This window comes from Herpailurus yagouaroundi, unplaced genomic scaffold, assembly GCF_014898765.1.
Source record: "Herpailurus yagouaroundi ecotype Mexico unplaced genomic scaffold, PumYag 29, whole genome shotgun sequence".
Classification (NCBI taxonomy): domain Eukaryota; kingdom Metazoa; phylum Chordata; class Mammalia; order Carnivora; family Felidae; genus Herpailurus; species Herpailurus yagouaroundi.
In genome coordinates this window covers 59,261,555-59,281,014 of record NW_024412377.1, presented here as the reverse complement: position 1 = coordinate 59,281,014, position 19,460 = coordinate 59,261,555, and the positions used below count along the sequence as shown (strand labels likewise).

General features: G+C 47.9%; 1 protein-coding gene across 1 annotated transcript in view; it reads left to right on the top strand.

Annotated features, from left to right (window-relative positions):
• The window catches only part of SLIT3 (slit guidance ligand 3), a 595,338-nt gene that overhangs the window by 480,890 nt on the left and 94,988 nt on the right, over window positions 1-19,460 (top strand). The window contains exons 10-12 of the mRNA XM_040444444.1: window positions 5,682-5,753; window positions 10,826-10,897; window positions 14,531-14,602. Coding sequence (XP_040300378.1) covers window positions 5,682-5,753; window positions 10,826-10,897; window positions 14,531-14,602 — 216 coding nt within the window. The remainder of the gene's footprint in view (window positions 1-5,681; window positions 5,754-10,825; window positions 10,898-14,530; window positions 14,603-19,460) is intronic.

Here is a 19,460-nt window from a genome sequence, read left to right as displayed (position 1 = left end):
CTCCCACCATCACCATTCTTGCTGCTCCCTGTTGATTCTCTGAACCAGCTCCAGCCTCCAGCAGGGATAGATTCTGGGAAGAGCCAGAGGCTCACACCTTCCTCTCTTCTGTGGTCTTCTGTCTTCACCCCTGAGTCCTCAAGCCTCCAGAGGGACCATCTGTGCCTACAGCCCCATCTTAATCACTGCCCATCTTCTTCCAGTTTGCTCTACACCCCCACATAGTGCCATCCAGTGTATCTCATGCCCTCTGCAGTAGCATATAGATTCAGGTGATGAAGAAGGGCTGTGTGGATGCACTGAATGTCAAGTCATAAGTGAAAGCATCTGGGGGAGAGGAACGGTAGCCCCACTCTCCACCTAGTCTCACCTCACCCCTGTTGTTTATCTGGGGTGGAGAGACAAATAGTGGTTTATCTGTTTAACAAAAGCAAATATTTTCCCATTACACAGGTCACCAGGGCATGTTAAAAGGAGAGAACTAAAAAACAAACCAAAGAAAAAAAAAAAACAGTCAAAAGAACAAAAGGACTGGAGGGTTCTGGAAGCCGTCAACAATCAGGATTCTTAAATGTTCTGAGAGCACCAGGTTTCTGAGGGATTGCCATGTGGAAGGAGGGAGATGGGGTGGATTGGGGCAGTGGTCTAAAGGGGAAGCCGCTGAAGCACAGAGAATAATGAAGAACAGAGCCTTAGGATAAATAGTTCAGGGTTTGAGTCTCAGTTTCACCTCTTACTTTGCGCATCTTTCTTAACATCTCCTGCTTCACTTGGTCCTCCACTGCCCACCGACCCCCCCCCCCCGACCCTTGCAAAATGGGTCTCATCAGACCTACTAGAGATTTTCCATGAAGATTAAATAACACAATTGCACAGAAAATTAGCACGATGTTTGGAAGGCACTGAATGAAATCTGAAAAGAAAAGCCTATGCATGTGTCGCATGGACAACATGATAGAATGGTTTGGTCTCAAGTTCCCATATTATTTTTCATTCATTGTTTTCTAAGATGATAAAAAAACAAATTCTGTGGTGGAGGCATGTGGGCATGTGCAAATAGTAAGAAGAGAAAATCTGGCTCTCTCTCTGCTTTCTGCAGGCAGTGCCAGGTAGTCTGCAGAGTAGGTTAGGAGCGGCTCGTGTCACATATGCCTGCATCCCTCAACTTCGTTGTTACTATATTATTAATAACACTTGCTTTGTAGTTTTGCTGAAGGAATAAAATGAGCCAGTATGCAAAGAGCACAGTGTCTGACATAGAAAAAGCCCTCAATAAATGGTAGATGTTCATCGTTATTGCCACCTCAGCCACACCACTACCAATATTCCAACCCAGCTCCAGGACGTCTTTATCAGGTGACTTGTAGCCATGCCCTCGCACTAGCCATGCCCCTGCCAGTCTCTCTGGCATCATGTTGACTTATGCATCGCAAGAAATATATTGCGTTCAGTCGCATGTTTGCAAATGACAGATCATTAAGGAAGCACCGAGAAACTAGGGCAAATCAATACAGAGCGCAAACGGCTGAAATCCCCATCAGATGTTCCCATTGTTTTTACTGGTGCCGGAAGATGTTCAGATGTTTGATTTGTATGTTTGTTTTTATGCTAGTTCTATTAAATCAGTTTGCAGCCTGAAGAATGTTTGCCAGACAAAGAAAGACACATGTGCCATTTAAGAGAGACCTAAAACAGCTGTTGGCTTCAGACACCTCTCTAAATGTGACAGTTTTTTGCTGATGCTAATGCTTCTTTTTGTTCTTCACACTGAATTCTTGTCACTGGGAGTATGGATCTTTGCATGCTTGTTCCAGGCTATATAAAACCTACCAGGGGCTGTTTGCTACATAGAAAGTTTGTGTGTGCACAGGCACTGTAGTCTTACTCCCTTGACAAAGGGGCCATTTCTCTGAGGATGAGCTGCCGGCAACTAAAAATGGAGATGCCTCAGCTACAAATGGGATTCAACAAAGCTTAGTGACTGCGGGCTCAGGTTTTTGAATTGAATAAACTTGCCTGCATTTCCTTCCTGTAGCTCTTCTTGACTTTGTGAATTTGGACAAGAGACTTAACATCTCCGAGCCTCCATTTTCTCATGTTTAAAGCGGGGATGGTAACGATGAATAGGACCTGCCTCACCATGGTGTAAATATTAAGATAAACAAGCCATGTAAAACTCTTAGCCTAATGCCTGACTTACAAGCACCTGACACCTCATAGCTCTTACTATTGTTATTACCCCTTTTTACCTCACATTCGAAGGACACTGACTATTCACAACTGTACCACCCCAGACAAACTCTGATCCCCCCTGGAGCGAGGTTAACCCACATCATGGCATGGCCTTGGCACTCCATAAGGGATCAGGTGTCTAGCCAGGACCCACAGCAGCATAAGAAGCAGAGAGACTGCAGAGACAAATACCATCCCCAGAGTGTACTAGTCTGATGGGTACAGGACGCACAGAGCCGTCCCTGCTAAGATTGAAGTTCTTTGCTCAAAACCACACCTTTGTACTCTGTTTGCATATTTGTATGTATTCGCATCTGTATTGCATCTCCCTCAACTCCTACAGCCTTTTTACAAAATGCCTATGTCTTTTTTTTTATTTCCTTATGAAATTTTATTTTAAGTTTATTTATTTTTTAAAATTTATATCCAAGTAAGTTAGCATATAGTGCAATAATGATTTCAGGAGCAGAAGCCAATGACTTCATCCCCTACGTAATAACACCCAGTGCTCATCCCAACAAGTGTCCTCCTTAATGCCCCTTGCCCATTTAGCCCATCCCCCACCCACAACCCCCACCCCCAGCAACCCTCATTTTGTTCTCTATATTTTAAGAGTCTCTTATGGTTTGTCCCCCTCCCTGTTTTTATATTATTTTTGCTTCCCTGCCCTTATGTTCATCTGTTTTGTATCTTAAATTCCACATATGAGTAAGGTCATACGATACTTGTCTTTCTTTGACTGACCAACTTCACTTAGCATAATCCACTCTAGTTCTGTCCACGGCGTTGCAAATGGCAAGACAAAATACCCACTTACACAGAGGCTGCATGATGTCTCAGAATCAGCATTGGGGTCATAACCTCCTAAACTCTTCTGTGACTGTGGGGAGGCCACTTTAGCCTCTAGGCCTCAATTTCTCTGTTTTCAGAAAGAAAGGCAGTATGTCCGATGTGTAGAAGCAGGTGTCAGTTCTGCCTCTTGCTAGCTCTGTCACTCTGGATGGGCTATTTGATCCCTGTAGGTTTTATTTCCCTCATCCACCAAATGAGGCCAACATAGCTTGCCTCATACATGTAAGGATTAAAAGAGATAATAGACATAAATCAACTTGGCCTCATAAATGATCGCTCTTCCTGTTTGTTATGATAGCAATAGAATTTGGTTCTGTGGTGGACCATCTTGGGCTGTCTCTATCCCCAGATGATTAAATTCCTCAGGGACAGGTACCACATACTGCTCATGGATTCATCCCTCCCTTGAATCTTACACCCCTCACTAAAGTGCAGGTTAATTTGTTATGAATTGCACTGACAGCCGGCCGACCACGCACCCCCGGCTGGCCTGACTTGCCTAGGTTCTTGGCCTGCAGCTGGAAGCAGTGGGTCCTCTTGCAAAAATGGAGGGGGTTACCATCGTTACAGACAGTGGCTCTCCCCAGAGGCATCATCCAGCCGCAATCCCTTGCCAAAGTGGCAGGTGAATCACAGGATTCCTGGAGAGCATTTTCCACCTGATTGGCAGCCCCAGAGACCCATGGAGCTGTTGCCTGGGCTGAGAGATCCCTGCTGAACTCTGCTCAGCTGGAGAACAAGAATGTCCTTGGAGCTTCCCTGCTGCCTCTGCGGCTGGCTGTATCGGGTAGCCCACAGTCTCTGGGACCTTGTGGCACGCTCTTGTGCCTTACCAAGAACCAGCCAGGCCCCTGTCTGGCCAGCCTGTGCCCATGTGCCCAGCAGAACACGCTCCCCACTCCCTCCAACAGGCCACAAAGGCTTTCTTAATAGACCGTGGCAGTCTCATTTGTAGACTCTATTCATCTAGCAGCCAAGAATGATCTGTCCTGATGCTCCCTCTCTCCTCCCACCCGCCTTTCCTCTTTCTCTCTCCCCCACCCACCCTTCCTTTGGCCTAGAGAGTGATTTGTCTGTGTTATGGGTAGGCCTGACAAACCATTCCACATTAGCAGCTGAGATGTTGTTTGAAATGGGAAAATTGCTGGCAAACTGCTCCATTAGCGGTTCCAGTAACAAATACTCTCTTCCCCCAATGAAGATGAGATCGCAGAGGCACAAATTAATACGACTGTCTCCCCGACTCTGCAGCGGGGATTACTCTTCAAGATGAATGGGTTCATCCCAGCCAGAAATGTGCAGCCACTGGATGTAGCCTCTGAGGGAGCCACTTCCGCCCGTCTGTTCCTTCTGCTCCCCCCACCCCCCCGCCCCCGCGCACACCTTTTTTTGTGTCTTCCCAGCTGAGAGGTTAGGGAACATCCATGCCAAATGAGAAGGTGATGACAAGACCCGTGCCTTGGAGACAAGGGAGATGGACGAGAAGGAGATGCTGAGTCCTCAGCCGAGGCCTGAGGGCATCACTCATCACCTCTAATAGAGGGCCCTGCCTCCTACTCAGGCCTGTTTCCCACCACACCTGTTCTTGGTAACAGGAAGTCACCTGAGAGGCGAGAGAATAGAGATGCTTACTCACTTCTCTTCAAGAAAGTTCTCGGCCCTGGGCCTGGGGCCTATGACATCTCTTGTCATTCCAGAGTTACAAGAGAGGAAGGTCTTCAGGAAAGTCTGTAACATAGTAAAGCCACAGATTCTAGCAGCATCCCAGGGGAGTGGTCCGGTCGGGGCCCCTAGGGTCCTCAGGGTGTCGGAGTCAGTTTGATGAATGGCAGGCTGGGAGCCTAAAGACTTGAAGGCCATTTCTCCAGCATATTAGAACAGCCCATTGAAAAACCCAGAAACAAATAATCAAATGTTATTTATTGTATGTCATATTCCTGAAACTAATATTATATGTCAGTTATACCTTCATTTTTAAAAAAGCCAGGAATGAAGTCAGCCATTGTCATTTCTGCCTGTACAATACCCCAGTGGCAGTGTGGTTGAGTTTTTTTTTTTTTAATTTTTTTTTTTTAACGTTTATTTATTTTTGAGACAGAGACAGAGCATGAACGGGGGAGGTCCAGAAGAGAGGGAGACATAGAATCTGAAACAGGCTCCAGGCTCTGAGCTGTCAGCACAGAGCCCGATGCGGGGCTCCAACTCACGGACTGCGAGATCACGACCTGAGCCGAAGTCAGACGCTTAACCGACTGAGCCACCCAGGCTCCCCAGTGGTTGAATTTTTGACAGAATGGTGACATGCTTCCAGGGCAGATGGGCATTGCTGGCCCATAGGCCACCTCTTTTTCTTCTCTTTACCCCTTTGACTTTTTCATCATGCCAGTTACTTCCCACAGCTTTTGTGAAGAAGACATCTGCCTTCAAAGACCACTTAGAATAAGCAAGAACCAAAATCCTGCAGAAGTTTGCCCAGTGTCCCGCAACCAGTATCGGGTGCCACGTGATGGGAAGGGCCGTCCTGTCCCCCAAGGCCCTCAGCAACTGCCTGTTGACAGGTGGATGGTTAACTGACTCTTCTCTGCTCTGTTTCCCAGACGCCTGGAACAGAACTCCATCAAATCCATCCCTGCTGGAGCCTTCACCCAGTACAAGAAACTGAAGCGAATGTGAGTTTCCCCTGGGGAGGAATGAACCAGATGTTTTCAGTCTGGGGGGTAATATGCCCTATGTAGTAGGCGACCTGCCCAGATGACAGCCTGCATCACATTCCTCATGGAGAGCCCAGTGTCAGACCTGGAATGCTTTCCTGAGATTGCGAGGTAAGGTTCAGGAGTGTTGCTTTCAGATAGTGAGGTGTAGCGATGTAGACACCTCAGAGCTGAGGGCCTCTCCAACTAGAGCGAAGTAAAATTATCTAGGTGAGAGGTGCAGCTGCATGGGCCTAAAAAAGCCCATACTACCATGTTTATGGTCGTCTGGCTTTCATGATGTGGACCTGAAGTAGGAACTTCAGTAAAAATGAGATGGCAATGGCCTTGTATCAATCTCCAGCACCCTAACATGTTGGCTGTGGTACATGCCTACAGCTGTGCACACATTCACCTAACAAAGAGTGGCTGTCCACCCCCTGCAAGGAATTGCAGGGTCTGTGGATAGAGCATGCTCTAAAATAAAGTCTGCTCTCATGGAGCTCACACATTTGAGTGGGCAAACACAGAAAAGAAACAAATATCAGAAATTGCTAAGTACTAGAAAGCGAAACAAAGGGCGGGCCCACGAAAGCCTCTCTGTACAGGTGATCCAAATGAAGGGTGGGAATGAGGAGCTCTTGAGAGAGAGCGCAGCTGAAAGGCCCTGGGGAGCGTGCATGGATGGGTTGCAGAGCAGGGAGGGGGACAGAGGCAGGGCTTGTGTTGGAGAGGTGGGAAGGTAGAGGCCAGATCCTGTGACCCTTTAGACCATGACAAGGACTTTCTGTTCTAAGTGAGATAAGAAACCTTGGGCCCTTCCTTATTCTCCAACCACATATGACTTGCCTGTGATTATCCCCACCACCCCCATTACCGCTGCATCCGGTATCACTGCTACCACTACATCCTATCAGTCCCTGGTTACGCCAGTGCTGCCATTCCTTCCCTCTCACGGCTCCACTGACAGCATCCTGTACCATGGTCCTCATCCCCGCCATTGTGGTGATGTCATCATCACTGCCTTCCCCAGCCCCATGACTGCCCTGAGCACGACTCTGTGAGTCACGCAGAGCAGGGCACTCCGAGGGGACACCAGTAGGATTCGGAAATGGCCCAGCCATTGCCAGCTTGGATATTTAGAATCTGGGAGGGAGATTCCTTTCCCTTTTCTGAGCTGAGAAATCATTTCTTACAGTCCAGTAATCAAAATGCTGCTCTTATCCCAGTTACTTACTGTCTCTGGCCTCCCATGGAGGAAAAAGAGAGCAGGTGGAAATATGCACAGGCTCAGGGCGCCTGGGTGGCGCAGTCGGTTAAGCGTCCGACTTCAGCCAGGTCACGATCTCGCGGTCCGTGAGTTCGAGCCCCGCGTCGGGCTCTGGGCTGATGGCTCAGAGCCTGGAGCCTGGAGCCTGTTTCCGATTCTGTGTCTCCCTCTCTCTCAGCCCCTCCCCCGTTCATGCTCTGTCTCTCTCTGTCCCAAAAATAAATAAACGTTGAAAAAAAAAATTAAAAAAAAAAAAAAAAAGAAATATGCACAGGCTCGATCTTGTTCCCTTCCACTGAAGGCTGATTCATCGGTTTCCCTTGAGTAGGAGGGCCTACATTGAAGAGGTTAAGTGTCTGCTGACTCCTTTTTATGTTAAAAATAAACATCCCCAAGAAACAGTGGCATTGGTTGGCTTTACCCTCAGATCTTGGGAAGGCAACTTCCCATCTCCCTGGAAATCCAAACCAAACAAGATTTTCTCCTGGTACAATTCCAGAAGTGGAAACCAACCTAATGAGCCAGCCCTGAGCACATACTTTTCCCCTCCCCTTGGCAGCATTCTTGCTGGAGGAGCTGTATAAATATAGGCCTTAATATTTAAAACCTTAGGCCATTAATCTCCTGGTCTCCCTGCTTCCCCAGCTCACTCCATACGCCCCCCCCCAATTCATTTTTAAAGCCTAACTTGATTATGCAGCCAGATAGTAATTTCAGTGAAAAATGACAAGTTCAGTCACTGCCCCAACCTATATCTCTTGCATGATTTAAGTTACTGCTCTAATTTTTTGTGAGGTCCAGGTAATTTAGAGCTTGGCTATGTTTTACTGTCCTTTCTTCATCCCATTGGAGTTGCCATGATCTGTGCATTCAAAATTCATAAGACCTTCTCAGTCACGACCTGGGAAGTGAATTTAATTTTTGATCACTTCTGATGTTACTGATATTTATTATGATGCCCCCTTGCCCGCCCCCCCCCCCAAAGGGATGGCGGTAGGGAAAAGAGACCACTTACAGATTTTTCCAGCTAACAGAACCTCACAAATCAAGATGGAAGTATGACGGCTTGGGAGAAATAGGGCCCCTGGTCAGAATGGATTTTAAAACCCTAAGTGTGAATTCCTCATAGGTGTACATGAACCAGTCTCTCTCTCTCTAACAGAGAGAAGTTTCCCCTCAACTATGAATGAACCACACCCTCCTCCTCTTTCTAACAACAACAACAACAACAACAACAACAAAAAGCCCCTGGAATGAATGACTTTGTCCCTATTTCTCGTGTCCAGCTTAGTAGAAAAAAATACTTCCAGGTAAAAACTAGTATCAAGGTAGAGCCATTTGAGAGGAGAACAGAGGGCACTAGAGAGAAGCCCTCAGTTGACAGGGTTGGTTAACTGATGGCGCTGACACATGGGGACCAGAGCTGTGTGGTGTGGCCGGAAGGGCGTGTTCTTTCGTCTCCATGCTCTGAGGTAGAGTAGAATCCACAGGTGCCAGTACCTTCCCACTTGAGCCTTGCCCGCATGGAATTTGCCACCTTGGCTCCGAAGAGTCTAGAAAGTCCGCTGCCTCTTGTCCATCGAGTTTGTAAGCCCCAGGGGACTGGGGTGGGTCAGAGACCAACCAGGCCATAAAATGCTGTGGCCTAAAGTATGACCCAGGGATTACGTGCATGGGAATCACATAGAGATGTGTTACCTATGCAGACTTTTTAGCTCCCTTCCCCAGGCTAGCCAAAGCAGACTCCCTGTGGGTGCACTTTGAAAACCATTGATCTATAGTGACCCAGATGCCTGGAGTCAGCTCAGGGCCACCTGCTATGGACCGGGAGGGGTCAAGCATGGAGACTGGTAGGCGGCAGAAGCCTTTCCCAGCCTGCCTTCTGTCCAGTGCCACTACCTTTTGCATCCATCTTTGTGAAGTGAGGGGAGACTTGAGATACCAGCCCTCTACCTGAAGAGCCATGTCAAGTCCCCTCTGGCTCTGGGTCCTTGCCCTCAGAGGGTTGCTGTTTCCTTCCTGCAGTATTAAGAACTAAGATGAAGTGACCCTCCAGGAGCAGTTCCCAGTTAAACTATCACTTGTCCAGTTCTACTCTCCATCATCTCCAAAACCACAAGACATCCCTCCTGTGCTGCAGAGAGGAGTGCATCCAAAAGGCTAGCTGTGGACTGAATACTACTTTGCCCTGACAAGGCTAAAGCAGAGGACTTTCCCTCCACCCTACGTCCCAGAACTTCCTCTTGCATACTGGGGGGTCTCAGTAGCTTGAAGAGACGTCCCGTGATCAGGAAAACAAAATAAAAAACCCAGGCTTGCTCACTAGTCTGATCAGAGCACAGACCCCGCACGCCTGCCTGGAATGCCTTGCTAGGCAGGCAGGCCAAGGGCGAGCAAGATTAGGATAATCCAGGGCATTTGCTTGTTAAGACCCTTCTACAAAAGTGGAGCGCCGAAGAAAAGCCTGGTGTAAACTGACGAGTTTGTGAGCACAATCTGTGGATTTGTAAGAGGCGATCTTGCCAGCTAAAGGGATAAGCTCGACAGCTGTGCCTAAGAAGCCTTAACCTGTGAAATATCTTTCAACTTACCGGCTTCAGAAGCAGGGAGGGAAGAGAGCAGAGGCCTAGGAAAAGTGGTTGCGCAACGCTTTAGAAGGAAGGGAGAGACAGACCGGGGGAGGATGCTTAAGAGGCTGGGGGCTGGGGTGTCTGGCCTCGCTGGAGGCAGTTGCTTAAGGATCTGCTTAGATGTGCTTTCTTCTCCGTATCCCCTTGTCTCCTCCTCATTGACCCTCCAAGACCTCAGCTCTCTCTCTTCTGAACGAAACCAAAGATCCATTGATTTATTTTGTTAAAGGAAAAGAACTGGAGAGGTACGTTGTCTCTGGAAATTGGAGCATCTCACCTTCCAGTGACAGGAGCCCAGAGGCCGCCCCTGAGCTAATGGCTCAGAACGTCTCCCCTCTCAGAACTGAGGACCGGGTGCTCACAAGTCACTGGGACGCAGGAAAGGGGACAGCCTCTGGGCTTTGGGGAGGAGCCAGGTCAGGGAGATTCCTCTGCTCCAGCCCGGCCAGCCAGAGGAGCTGCCTTCTATTACACAGCATCCCTCTCATCCACGTTACCCCAAAGCCCTAGGCATCACTCCCCAGGCTTGTGCCTTTCTGAGGAGCACTCCAGTGACAAATCCACATCTCAGAGGTATCCCGTGAGAATCGCGTGATGTGCTTACGTCACACGACCTGAAGGATGCCCTGAACCAGACAGAGACTTAAGTCCCTGCTCAAAACCTCTTTTCAGGTCAGGAAGGAAAGGTCACTGGGGAGGTGAAATGACTCAGGACTATTTGGGGGAAAAAATAAGCATTGGCTGAGGCATGAGACAAGAAGATGATGCTTGCAAGAACCCTGGCCTGTGTTTGGGTGAGGCAGGCTTCTGCTTCATTTATGCTATAATTGCTTGGTAATGCGACAAGGCCCTAATGTGACTGAGTGCAGTCTTCCCTACAAAGTGAGGGCTCACATGTGCAAAGCCATATGTCAAAGTCAGGGTGCCGTGGGTGGGCGTTCTTTGAAAGCCAAGAAGAGTGAAAACATGTGGTATATTTTATGAAGAGACAGTTGAACTGATGGTCTTTAAGCCCCTTCTCTTGTACGATGAATACATAAATTGATTAATTCTCACCATTTTCAATATCTGAAATGCTTGACTCACACTTAAGAATGGTCGTATCACACCTTTGAGCTATGTTCTCAGACTCTCCCATTAATGTTTTTTAGAGACATCAGCAAGAATCAGATATCAGACATTGCTCCAGATGCCTTCCAGGGTCTGAAATCACTCACGTCGCTGTAAGTGGGGAGCAGAGTCATGGGGAAGTGGTGGTGGGGGGGGAATGTGTCCATATTTTTCAGGAGGTGTTTATCAAGGCTTTATGTTCCCTTACACACTTGTGGCAACCTGGTAAAAGAAACAAATATTTCTTCAGGGGAAATTGATCTTAGGGAATATTTCTACAACCCAAATGCATTATTTTTATTGATTAAGTGCCCAGCAGCCTTCCTAGCTATTGGCTTCTAATTCAAATGCATCTTCAGCTCTACCCACATGTCCCCCTCCTGCCCTGCGTGCCTCAGCAGCGCTCTCTAGGGAGATGGAAGGACAGAATGGTAATGTATGTTTATTACCAACGTGCCCATTTCTCCCAACTATGTGACCTTGTCAAGGGAGGAGCTAATTTTCTTCCCCTGATTTTCAGGCTTTTTCTCCAAACCAACCTCATGGCCTTTGTTCTGAGAAAGCACACTTGCCATCCTGTAAAGGCTTCTTTTCTTGGGTTTTGCAACCCTAGGGCAGCCTACTGGATGGAACCACAGCCTCATCCACCAGAGAGTCAGAGACCCACAGGGGCAAGAAGGCATGGGGCTTTGTCCTGTGGCTCACCGTGTGGCATGGGTAATGTGACTTGAGCCTACTGTGTATTTTCCTCACAGACAAAACGAGGATAGTGATACCTTTTCTGCCTACCACATATTCAATGGTGACCACGATTACAATAATTGGCAGCACTTATTAAGCACTCACTGTGTGCCAGATACTGTTCTAGGAGTCTTGCAATTTTAATCCTGATGACAACCTAATACACAGACTCTACCCACTTCCTTCTTTTACAGTAGAAGGAATCGGGTGATCTAAGCCCCACACAGACAGGGACTTTTCTCTGTTTGGATCCTGGCTGAATCTCTGGCACCTCAAACAGTACCTGGCACATGATAATTGCACAAAGCTAAAGTGTGTTGAATGAATGCAATTATCTGAAATCCACAACTGGGAGATGCAGGATTGGATCCCAAGCAGTATAACTCCAGGACCCATGCTCTCAATCCCCAATGCTATGCTGCCTCTCGAGATAATATGAAAGAAAAAGTATATAGTAAGATACAAGAAAAGCATCCTCAGTTGATATTATTTATATCATTTGGTGACCTGCCCACTGAGTAAGAGTGAGGACGCTCAGAAGCAAGCTGTCAATGCTTCCTTCTCTCTGTAACCTGTTTGCTTAATTTATGAGTGGGCAGGTAACAAGATCCACATTTGTCCCCACCTGGCCCCATCCCACTGGGAAGGGGCTGAGGACAGGGAAGTGTCTTGATTCAGCTGTTGCCGGCTGCTTGCAGAGTAAATTAGTTTCATTTATCGAACAGAACATCTGGCTGGGATATCAAAGACAGGATTGTATATGAGATTAGTGTCTGCGTATTATGCCGAAGATCACAGAGGAGCAGGGAGAGTGGCTGTGTGCTGCCAGGATCCTGTCCCTGCCCCCACCCTCCTATTCCCCTTATCTAGTTTCCCTCTGCTGGGACTTGGGAACAATCCGAGGACAGTGAGATGCTTCTGGTCCTACAGGAAACAAAATTCAGAATCTGTTTGTCATATGTGAAATGGCATCCCACTAGCCAGTTCCAAAGTACACACTGGGGCATTAAGTGAAGTGCCCCCTGACCTCTAATGTATGCATTCATCCTTCCAAGTATGCCTGCTAGGTACTGCATCATCTTACAGGCATGGAGAATGTGGCAGTGAACTGGACGGACAAGACCCTCGGTCTCATGGAGCTTGGAACACAAACATACCCAATCCAAACTCACCAGGGGCCAAGCTAAAGGGCAGGAAAGCCTTGCCCGTACTCATTCATTTATTCTTTCAACAAATACTGTGCTGAACCCTGTTCAGCTCTCAGCTCTAGGGACCCTGCCATGAGCAAGCCACATAATATCGCCACATGCATGGAGCCTACGTTCAAGTGAGCTGAGAGGTAGGGGCACAGAAAATGTTTAAAATAAAGAAATACCTGAGTAGTAGAACATGACATAATGAAAAGTAATGAGGAAATAAAAATAAAGTGACAGGTGGTGAAAAACATTAAAATATTCTGGAGAAACTTCCCAAGGATGAGATGTTTGCGCTCAGATATGAAAGGCGTGAAGAAGGCAGTCAAGGAAAGATTTTGGGGGAAAGCCAGGTGGGTCTACACCCAGATTGCTCCACAGTAGACCCACAGCCCTCCTCAGTCTGCCGGAGGGTGGTTTGGACCCACGAGGTTAGAGCTGTCCCATAGGGAGGTCTGATGGGTCATGTGAGGATCCCCTGCCCCAGTCCCTGGCCCCTCCGCCCCACCAGCTACTGCTGCACCACAATTTCTGACATCAGCCAAGACAAGCAGACAGGGACACTACTACATTTGGCACAGTGAGCAGGGGGACATTCATATGAATTACAAATTGAGCCTGAGCCATCATGCTGACTTTTATTTACTCATTAATTTGTTGAAACATTAATGAAACCCACCCGCAGGCTGAGTGAGACACTCACGCTTTTTCCTGGTGGTGTCTGGAAAATAGGGGGTTTGGTTTAGCATTCCCATTTCCTGTTTCCCCACCCTAATATTTTGTCTCCTCAAAGACCTATAACAGCCTGAATTTGCAGTCTGAGTGGGAATTGGATATTGCATTCATTCAGGATACTTCAGGGCCCAAGAGGGAATTGAAGGGGGGAAAAAACAAAAAAAACAAAAACCAACCCTCCCAAATCTCTCCATCTCAAAGGAGGCTGGGCCCAGAAGAAGCAGTCTGTGTCGTGGATGAGAGCAGAGAGCGGCCAGCAGTGTCTTTAGCACCTACATGGATGGCCAACAGGACCCCCTGGGCGCTGCGCTGGAGAAGCAGACAGTAGAATTCTTCCCCAAGCGCTCCCAAGTCACCAAAGCCCAGCCCACCAATAGGAGGCGCAGTATGAGGGACCTGTACACCTACTAGAGAGGAGAGTAAAATAATTCAGAGTTTCTTGGTTCCTAGAGCTCAAAGACTAGGCAAAGGCGCTGGAGTGTGGGGGCCATCACTCTGAGGTAACAATTCCTTGCTCTCCAGTTTTTCCTGTGAGCCAGTCTTTGACTCTGCGGTCCCTGTGCCATCTGGATAGGACCCCCAAAACTCAAAGCCCTGCCTAGAGGGATGATTAAAGAACTCAGCTCAGGAATTCCTAGGATACAACGGGATATTAAAAGGAAACGTTCTGTAGGCTGGGCTCAGCCTGATCAATATCCATTGAAGACAAGAAGACACAGGGCCGGCCAGCTTCCTACACGTCTTATTTATTGCCGAGGTGTGAGTCATATTAACAGCTCAGGGAGACACTACAAGGGGACCGCTGCGCCCTATTGTGGATTATTTATTAAGCTGGGCTGCCCAGTAATGAAACAGGATGGAGCTGATTTCTCCTTGCCTCCCAGACAGCCTGTCTCTGCAGCCCCTGTGGCGCTTGCCTGCTGTCTCACTGGTAAGGAGGAAGGGTAAGGCCGGCCAGGGAAGGAGATGCTCTGAGAAGCCCCACCCTCCTACAGGAGTTGGCAGAGGCGATGGCCTCTCACTTGAGTGGGCTTCAGTGGCCTCGCATCACAGAGACTGCTGTCTTCTCTTTTCTAGGGTGCTGTATGGAAACAAGATCACCGAGATTGCCAAGGGACTGTTTGATGGGCTGGTATCCCTACAGCTGCTGTGAGTAGGCATATTGTCACTATGTATGTCTCTAGGAATGTCTACTGGCTCTTCACCTGCAGACTTCGAGCCATGCTCAGTACAGTTCTTTTGACTTTACACACACCAAAAGGGGGGAGGGGATTCTGAGCTGTCCACCCCACACTTCCACCACCTCTTTTTGATGGAAGGACAGCCAGGGAGTTGGCAGAGGGAGACCAAGGTCAATGTGAACAAACCTACATGATACATTACAGCTCAGGAACCTGGACGGGGCATGAGTCACTAACCATAGGTCTGGAGGCTAGAAATTAAGGCTGAATGGAATCCTACAAGGGGAAGCATCTTGCAGGAGCATGCTAGGAATTTAGGGAACTAAAACATTCACACCTTATTCCGATAAAGCTGAAACAGCTGCTGAAACACATGTGACCTTGAAGAAGGGTCGGGGGTGGGATGGTGAAATAATTATAGAAGAACATAATCAGTCACCAATATGACTCTATCTGGGTAAGATATAGCTGAGAGGGTAAGAGTTTATTTAAATATTTATTAAAATTTTTGTTAATGTTTATTCAATTTTTGAAAGACAGGTAGAGACAGAGCACAAGCAGGGGTGGGGCAGAGAGAGAGGGGGACACAGAATCCGAAGCAGGCTCCAGGCCCTAAGCTGTCAGCACAGAGCCTGACGCAGGGCTCAAACTCACGAACCGCGAGATCATGACCTGAGCCGAAGTTGGATGCTCAACTGACTGAGCCACCCAGCCACCCCAGAGTTTATTTAATTTAAAGGAAGACTTGTTGCCTCAAATTTTAAGCTCTAGGATTATTTATTTGCATTTATTTCATTCTGGTCATTTGAGCTTTAAATGTTTGAAGAAGATAATTGAACTCTGATGTGGAAAGGCAAGGAAAGGAATTTAGCTTGTCATATATTTTAAGATTCTATGATGGGGGAGAGTTATCTGTAGTTTGTGATTAGGTAGCCGTGGGATCTACGCGCATGTGCCGTGGGCATGGGAGTACATGTGCGCACATACACATCCTGCTCGGTGACCATCACAATTCCTAGGAGTATAAGGAATTGATCTCGAGTATCCTGGGAACACTGGAGAATGCCAGGTCTCAGAGAGGTAAATGCCTTGCCCTCAATCACACAGCAAAATAGGTGTGGAAACTGGAGAAGAGTTTACATGGCCCTGTGCCTCAGAAGGCTCTCAGCCTTCCAATAGAGGTGTATATCTGAGTAAAGATGAGTGAGTGAGCGTGTGTGTCTTTGTAAAACTATCTCCCAAGTCACAGGCAGTGAGGAAGGGGCCCAGGGCCTCCCGACTTCCTGTGTGCAGTTAAACAAAGCTGCAGCAGGAATTTGCAGACCAGGTAGGCAAGCTGGGTCTCCGGGTGGGTGGGAGAGGAAGGCCCGGTGACTCCCAGAGACTCTTCAAGAAAGAGGAAATGAGATTTGTCCTCAGCCTTTACCTTCTCACATCTTAACTCCCTCCCCTTCCCATGTCCTGTAAGACTCAGGCCTGGACGGTTCTCCTAAGACAATGCAGTCATGTAAATCATGCCCAGCTAGTTTCCAGGCAGCATGTCCATCTACAAGCAGCAGTCAGGTTTGTTTCAATGAAGCTGAGAGCAAGAGAAAGAAGATTCTTTTGTGTCTTTTCTTCTCTGTATCTCCTCTCACCTCCATCTCCACGTCTGTCTCACTCTGAATCTCTGTGCGGGCATCTTTGAGTTCAGAGGTCCCAGCCCTTGGGTGAGCCTTTAAAGCTATTTGTTACAGTGACCCACCAGGGCTCTGCAGGGAGCTGGGTGTTTCACAGATGGTATTCTTTGCTTGTAGCAAAGAAACTAAATCGTAACCACCTCCATAAGGCTAGTTAACTGTAGCTATTAATCCCTTGAAAGAAGAGTAACAGTAGCATTGGCGTTGAGGTAGATTTGGGGGTGGTTGTGTTGTACTGGGCTGGGGTGAGTATCCTTTTACAATCTGCGTGTCTAGTGTAGACAGAAAAATGTCATTGCATGCATTAAGGAGAAATCTAGCGTGCATCAAAGTGCCTAGCAGAGCGCATGGCATGTTGCAAAGATTCAATAAATGCATGGGTTTGGGGGCAGTTTATTTCTGGGGGGGGTGCATATTTTTTAAAAAAGGAAATGTCTCCCAGCTTGGAGCAGACAGCAGTGACGATATTAATAGAACTCACAGGATTTGCATGGGCCAGGAACTCTAGTTTAATCTCACCAAAATTTTGAGCAGATGGAATGGAATAGCTGGGAGTAAACTAGGAGTAAAGACAAAGCATCCCTGCCTTGCGTGTGACCAGGAGTTGACACAACTCAGGCAAGCTTGCTCTCCAGAAAGAAGCAGCAACTGCAGCCGTCATTGGGCTTTGACCTGCCGCTGAGCTGTTGGAAAGCAGGTCCTGATTAGATCTAATTTAGCGTCCAGCCCGCTGTAGATTGGATTTCTCCTCGTTAGACTGGAGACACTCTGATAAGAAGGCTCTGATTAGAATACCCTGGTAGTCTGGGTAATTTCCTCTCCTTTGACTCCAAGGCTTTTTGTAAGAGGTTCGTGTTTATTTCTCTCTCCCTGTTTCTCAAATTATTGGTGCATCACAAAGCCAAGCTGTCTCTGCCACGTGAAGCGATCTCGGATATTTCCTCTCTGGCACAACTCACGGTGTTGTCGGTAGTAAAGGGGGTATATTGTAGTTGTCCTGCCTGCGCCCCCTTGTCCCATTGTTCCACATTTTCCAGCCATCCTGCCAGATTTTCCCAGGCCCTGCATGTACTCAGTCCTCCTGGGTCCTGTTCTTGAGATGCTTATTGCAGCAGATGGTCAACACTGAGAATAGAATATCTCAGGCTTCAGAGTTTCTTGGAGGCCACCAAAAATGGGCTACATGGAAACACTTAAAAGTCCTGGGAATGATCCCCTAAACCCGATGCCCTGTCCTCTGGGTGTCAGCCTCCAAAGAGTCACCTCCTTTTGTTTAAGTTCCAGAATTTTAGAGGTCAAAGGAATGTCAGGGCTCCAAGCACAGTCTCCTACCCAGCTAGTGCAGAAACCCCTCCCACGCCCTCTGTGACAAATTTTTCTATCTGTTCTTGCTGATGGTGTCTGTGATAAGTCATCATTGTGTACTTAGAAAGTTAGGCAGTTCTTTCTTATACTAAAGCTCAGTAATGGCTTCTGGGGAAACTCAGAAAAGGCTATTCTCAAAATCTTCAAAGGTTTCAAAATAACTAGTATGTCTCCCTGTAATTAATCCTAAACAGGTTCCGTTCCTGCAGACATTCATGGTATAAACACACATTCATTGGTCACTAGTAACAGTCCTTATTTATCTTTGGGGGTGTGCGTGGTGGTCTGTATGCCCATCCCTCCTTAAAACAGAGTGCTGGGAAGCGAGTCCCACACCCATTTGGACAAGAAGTATGTTAGACACTCCCTGCTAATGTGCTGAGAACTGAAATATCCCATGTGAAGATGTCTCAGAATGTAAGGTTAGGACAAGATATGTCACATGCTCCCAGGTCCAGGGATGGGAGCAGCCGGATTACCAGAGAACTGACCCTTCTCCTGGCTGTGCCCATCCCTTTCCTCACCAGAAACTTTAGCTCAGAGGTCGACCTCTCCCAAAACAAGAAAAGCCATCAGTGCGTCTCTAGAGCCATCACTTTCCCCTCTGACGGGCAGCTGCAAGGTGTGCTGTCCCAGCTCCCCCAGGAAATAAAGAGCATTCATTTATTGCTCATTGATTGCATGGCAGATGCGTAGGAAAGTGGCCCGAGTAGGGCAGGCGGTCCTTTGAGGTAGAAGCTTTCACGTAAATGCTGGGCACGGTCAATGTTAAGCCTGCTCCAGGAGGTCTGAACCCAAACCAGACTGCCTTTGGGCTGGAATAAGTTAAGACAACCCAGGCACCTGTTGTTTGATTTTCTTGGAAGGCAGACAAGACTCTTTGAGAATCTTGGAGTCTGCCAAGCAACATGCCAATTACAGGGCAGTGAGCAAAACTCCACCCCCGTAGCTCACTTTTCCTCACCAGCTGTTTCGCGAGTATTACTGCTGCTGCTAATTACTTAATATGCTCCAGAACCCGTGCCAAAGCAATGTTATGTGCTTGTATGCTTCTCTGATCTATGCAACAGTGCTAAGAGGAAGGTATTGTGAAAAGGCCCATTTTACAGATGGGGAAACTGAGGCATCGAAAGGTTAAGTAACATGGCCATTGTCTTTCAGCGTGTAAGTGACGGAGCGTTGGCATCCAGGCAGGCTAATTCTAGAGTCCGTGCAAGAGACTTCTGCTTCAGACCCTGTCACAGGCAGATCTGCAGAACTAGTTCTGTGATCCATAGAGCAGGAGTTCCTCACAGGCTCGTGCCAAGGAGGAGGTACTGCTGAACCGACTGTTTCCGGTTCCTTTCGTTATGCCTCAGTATCCGTCACAGGCTGCTGTCTCCCTGGGACTTCCTCTGGCCCCTTGTCATCCCACTAACCCCTGTGAGAGGGCATGAAGGAGCTGCCCGTCTGTAAAGACTGGGTTGAGGGCTGATGGTGAGAACTCCCCAGCAGTGGAAGCAGCCTTACTTTGTGATGCACTTTTGAGGGAGGGCTTCTTCCCTTCCTTGTGCGCCCGGGGCTTCCCAAGTGAGGCCTGCAGGGAGATGTAAAATCTGGAGTCATCCCATGCTTGGCCATTGAGTGAATGATTCACCCCTCTTAAAGGACCAGTTGGTAACCAGAAGGCAAATGACCACCCTGGTAGCTGTTGAGGGAGGGAAGGAGCAAGCCAGGTCACCCTAGGGGAGGCCTTTGATCCCCCAATAGCAGGTGATGGCTGCCGTGTCCAGTCTCTCAGAA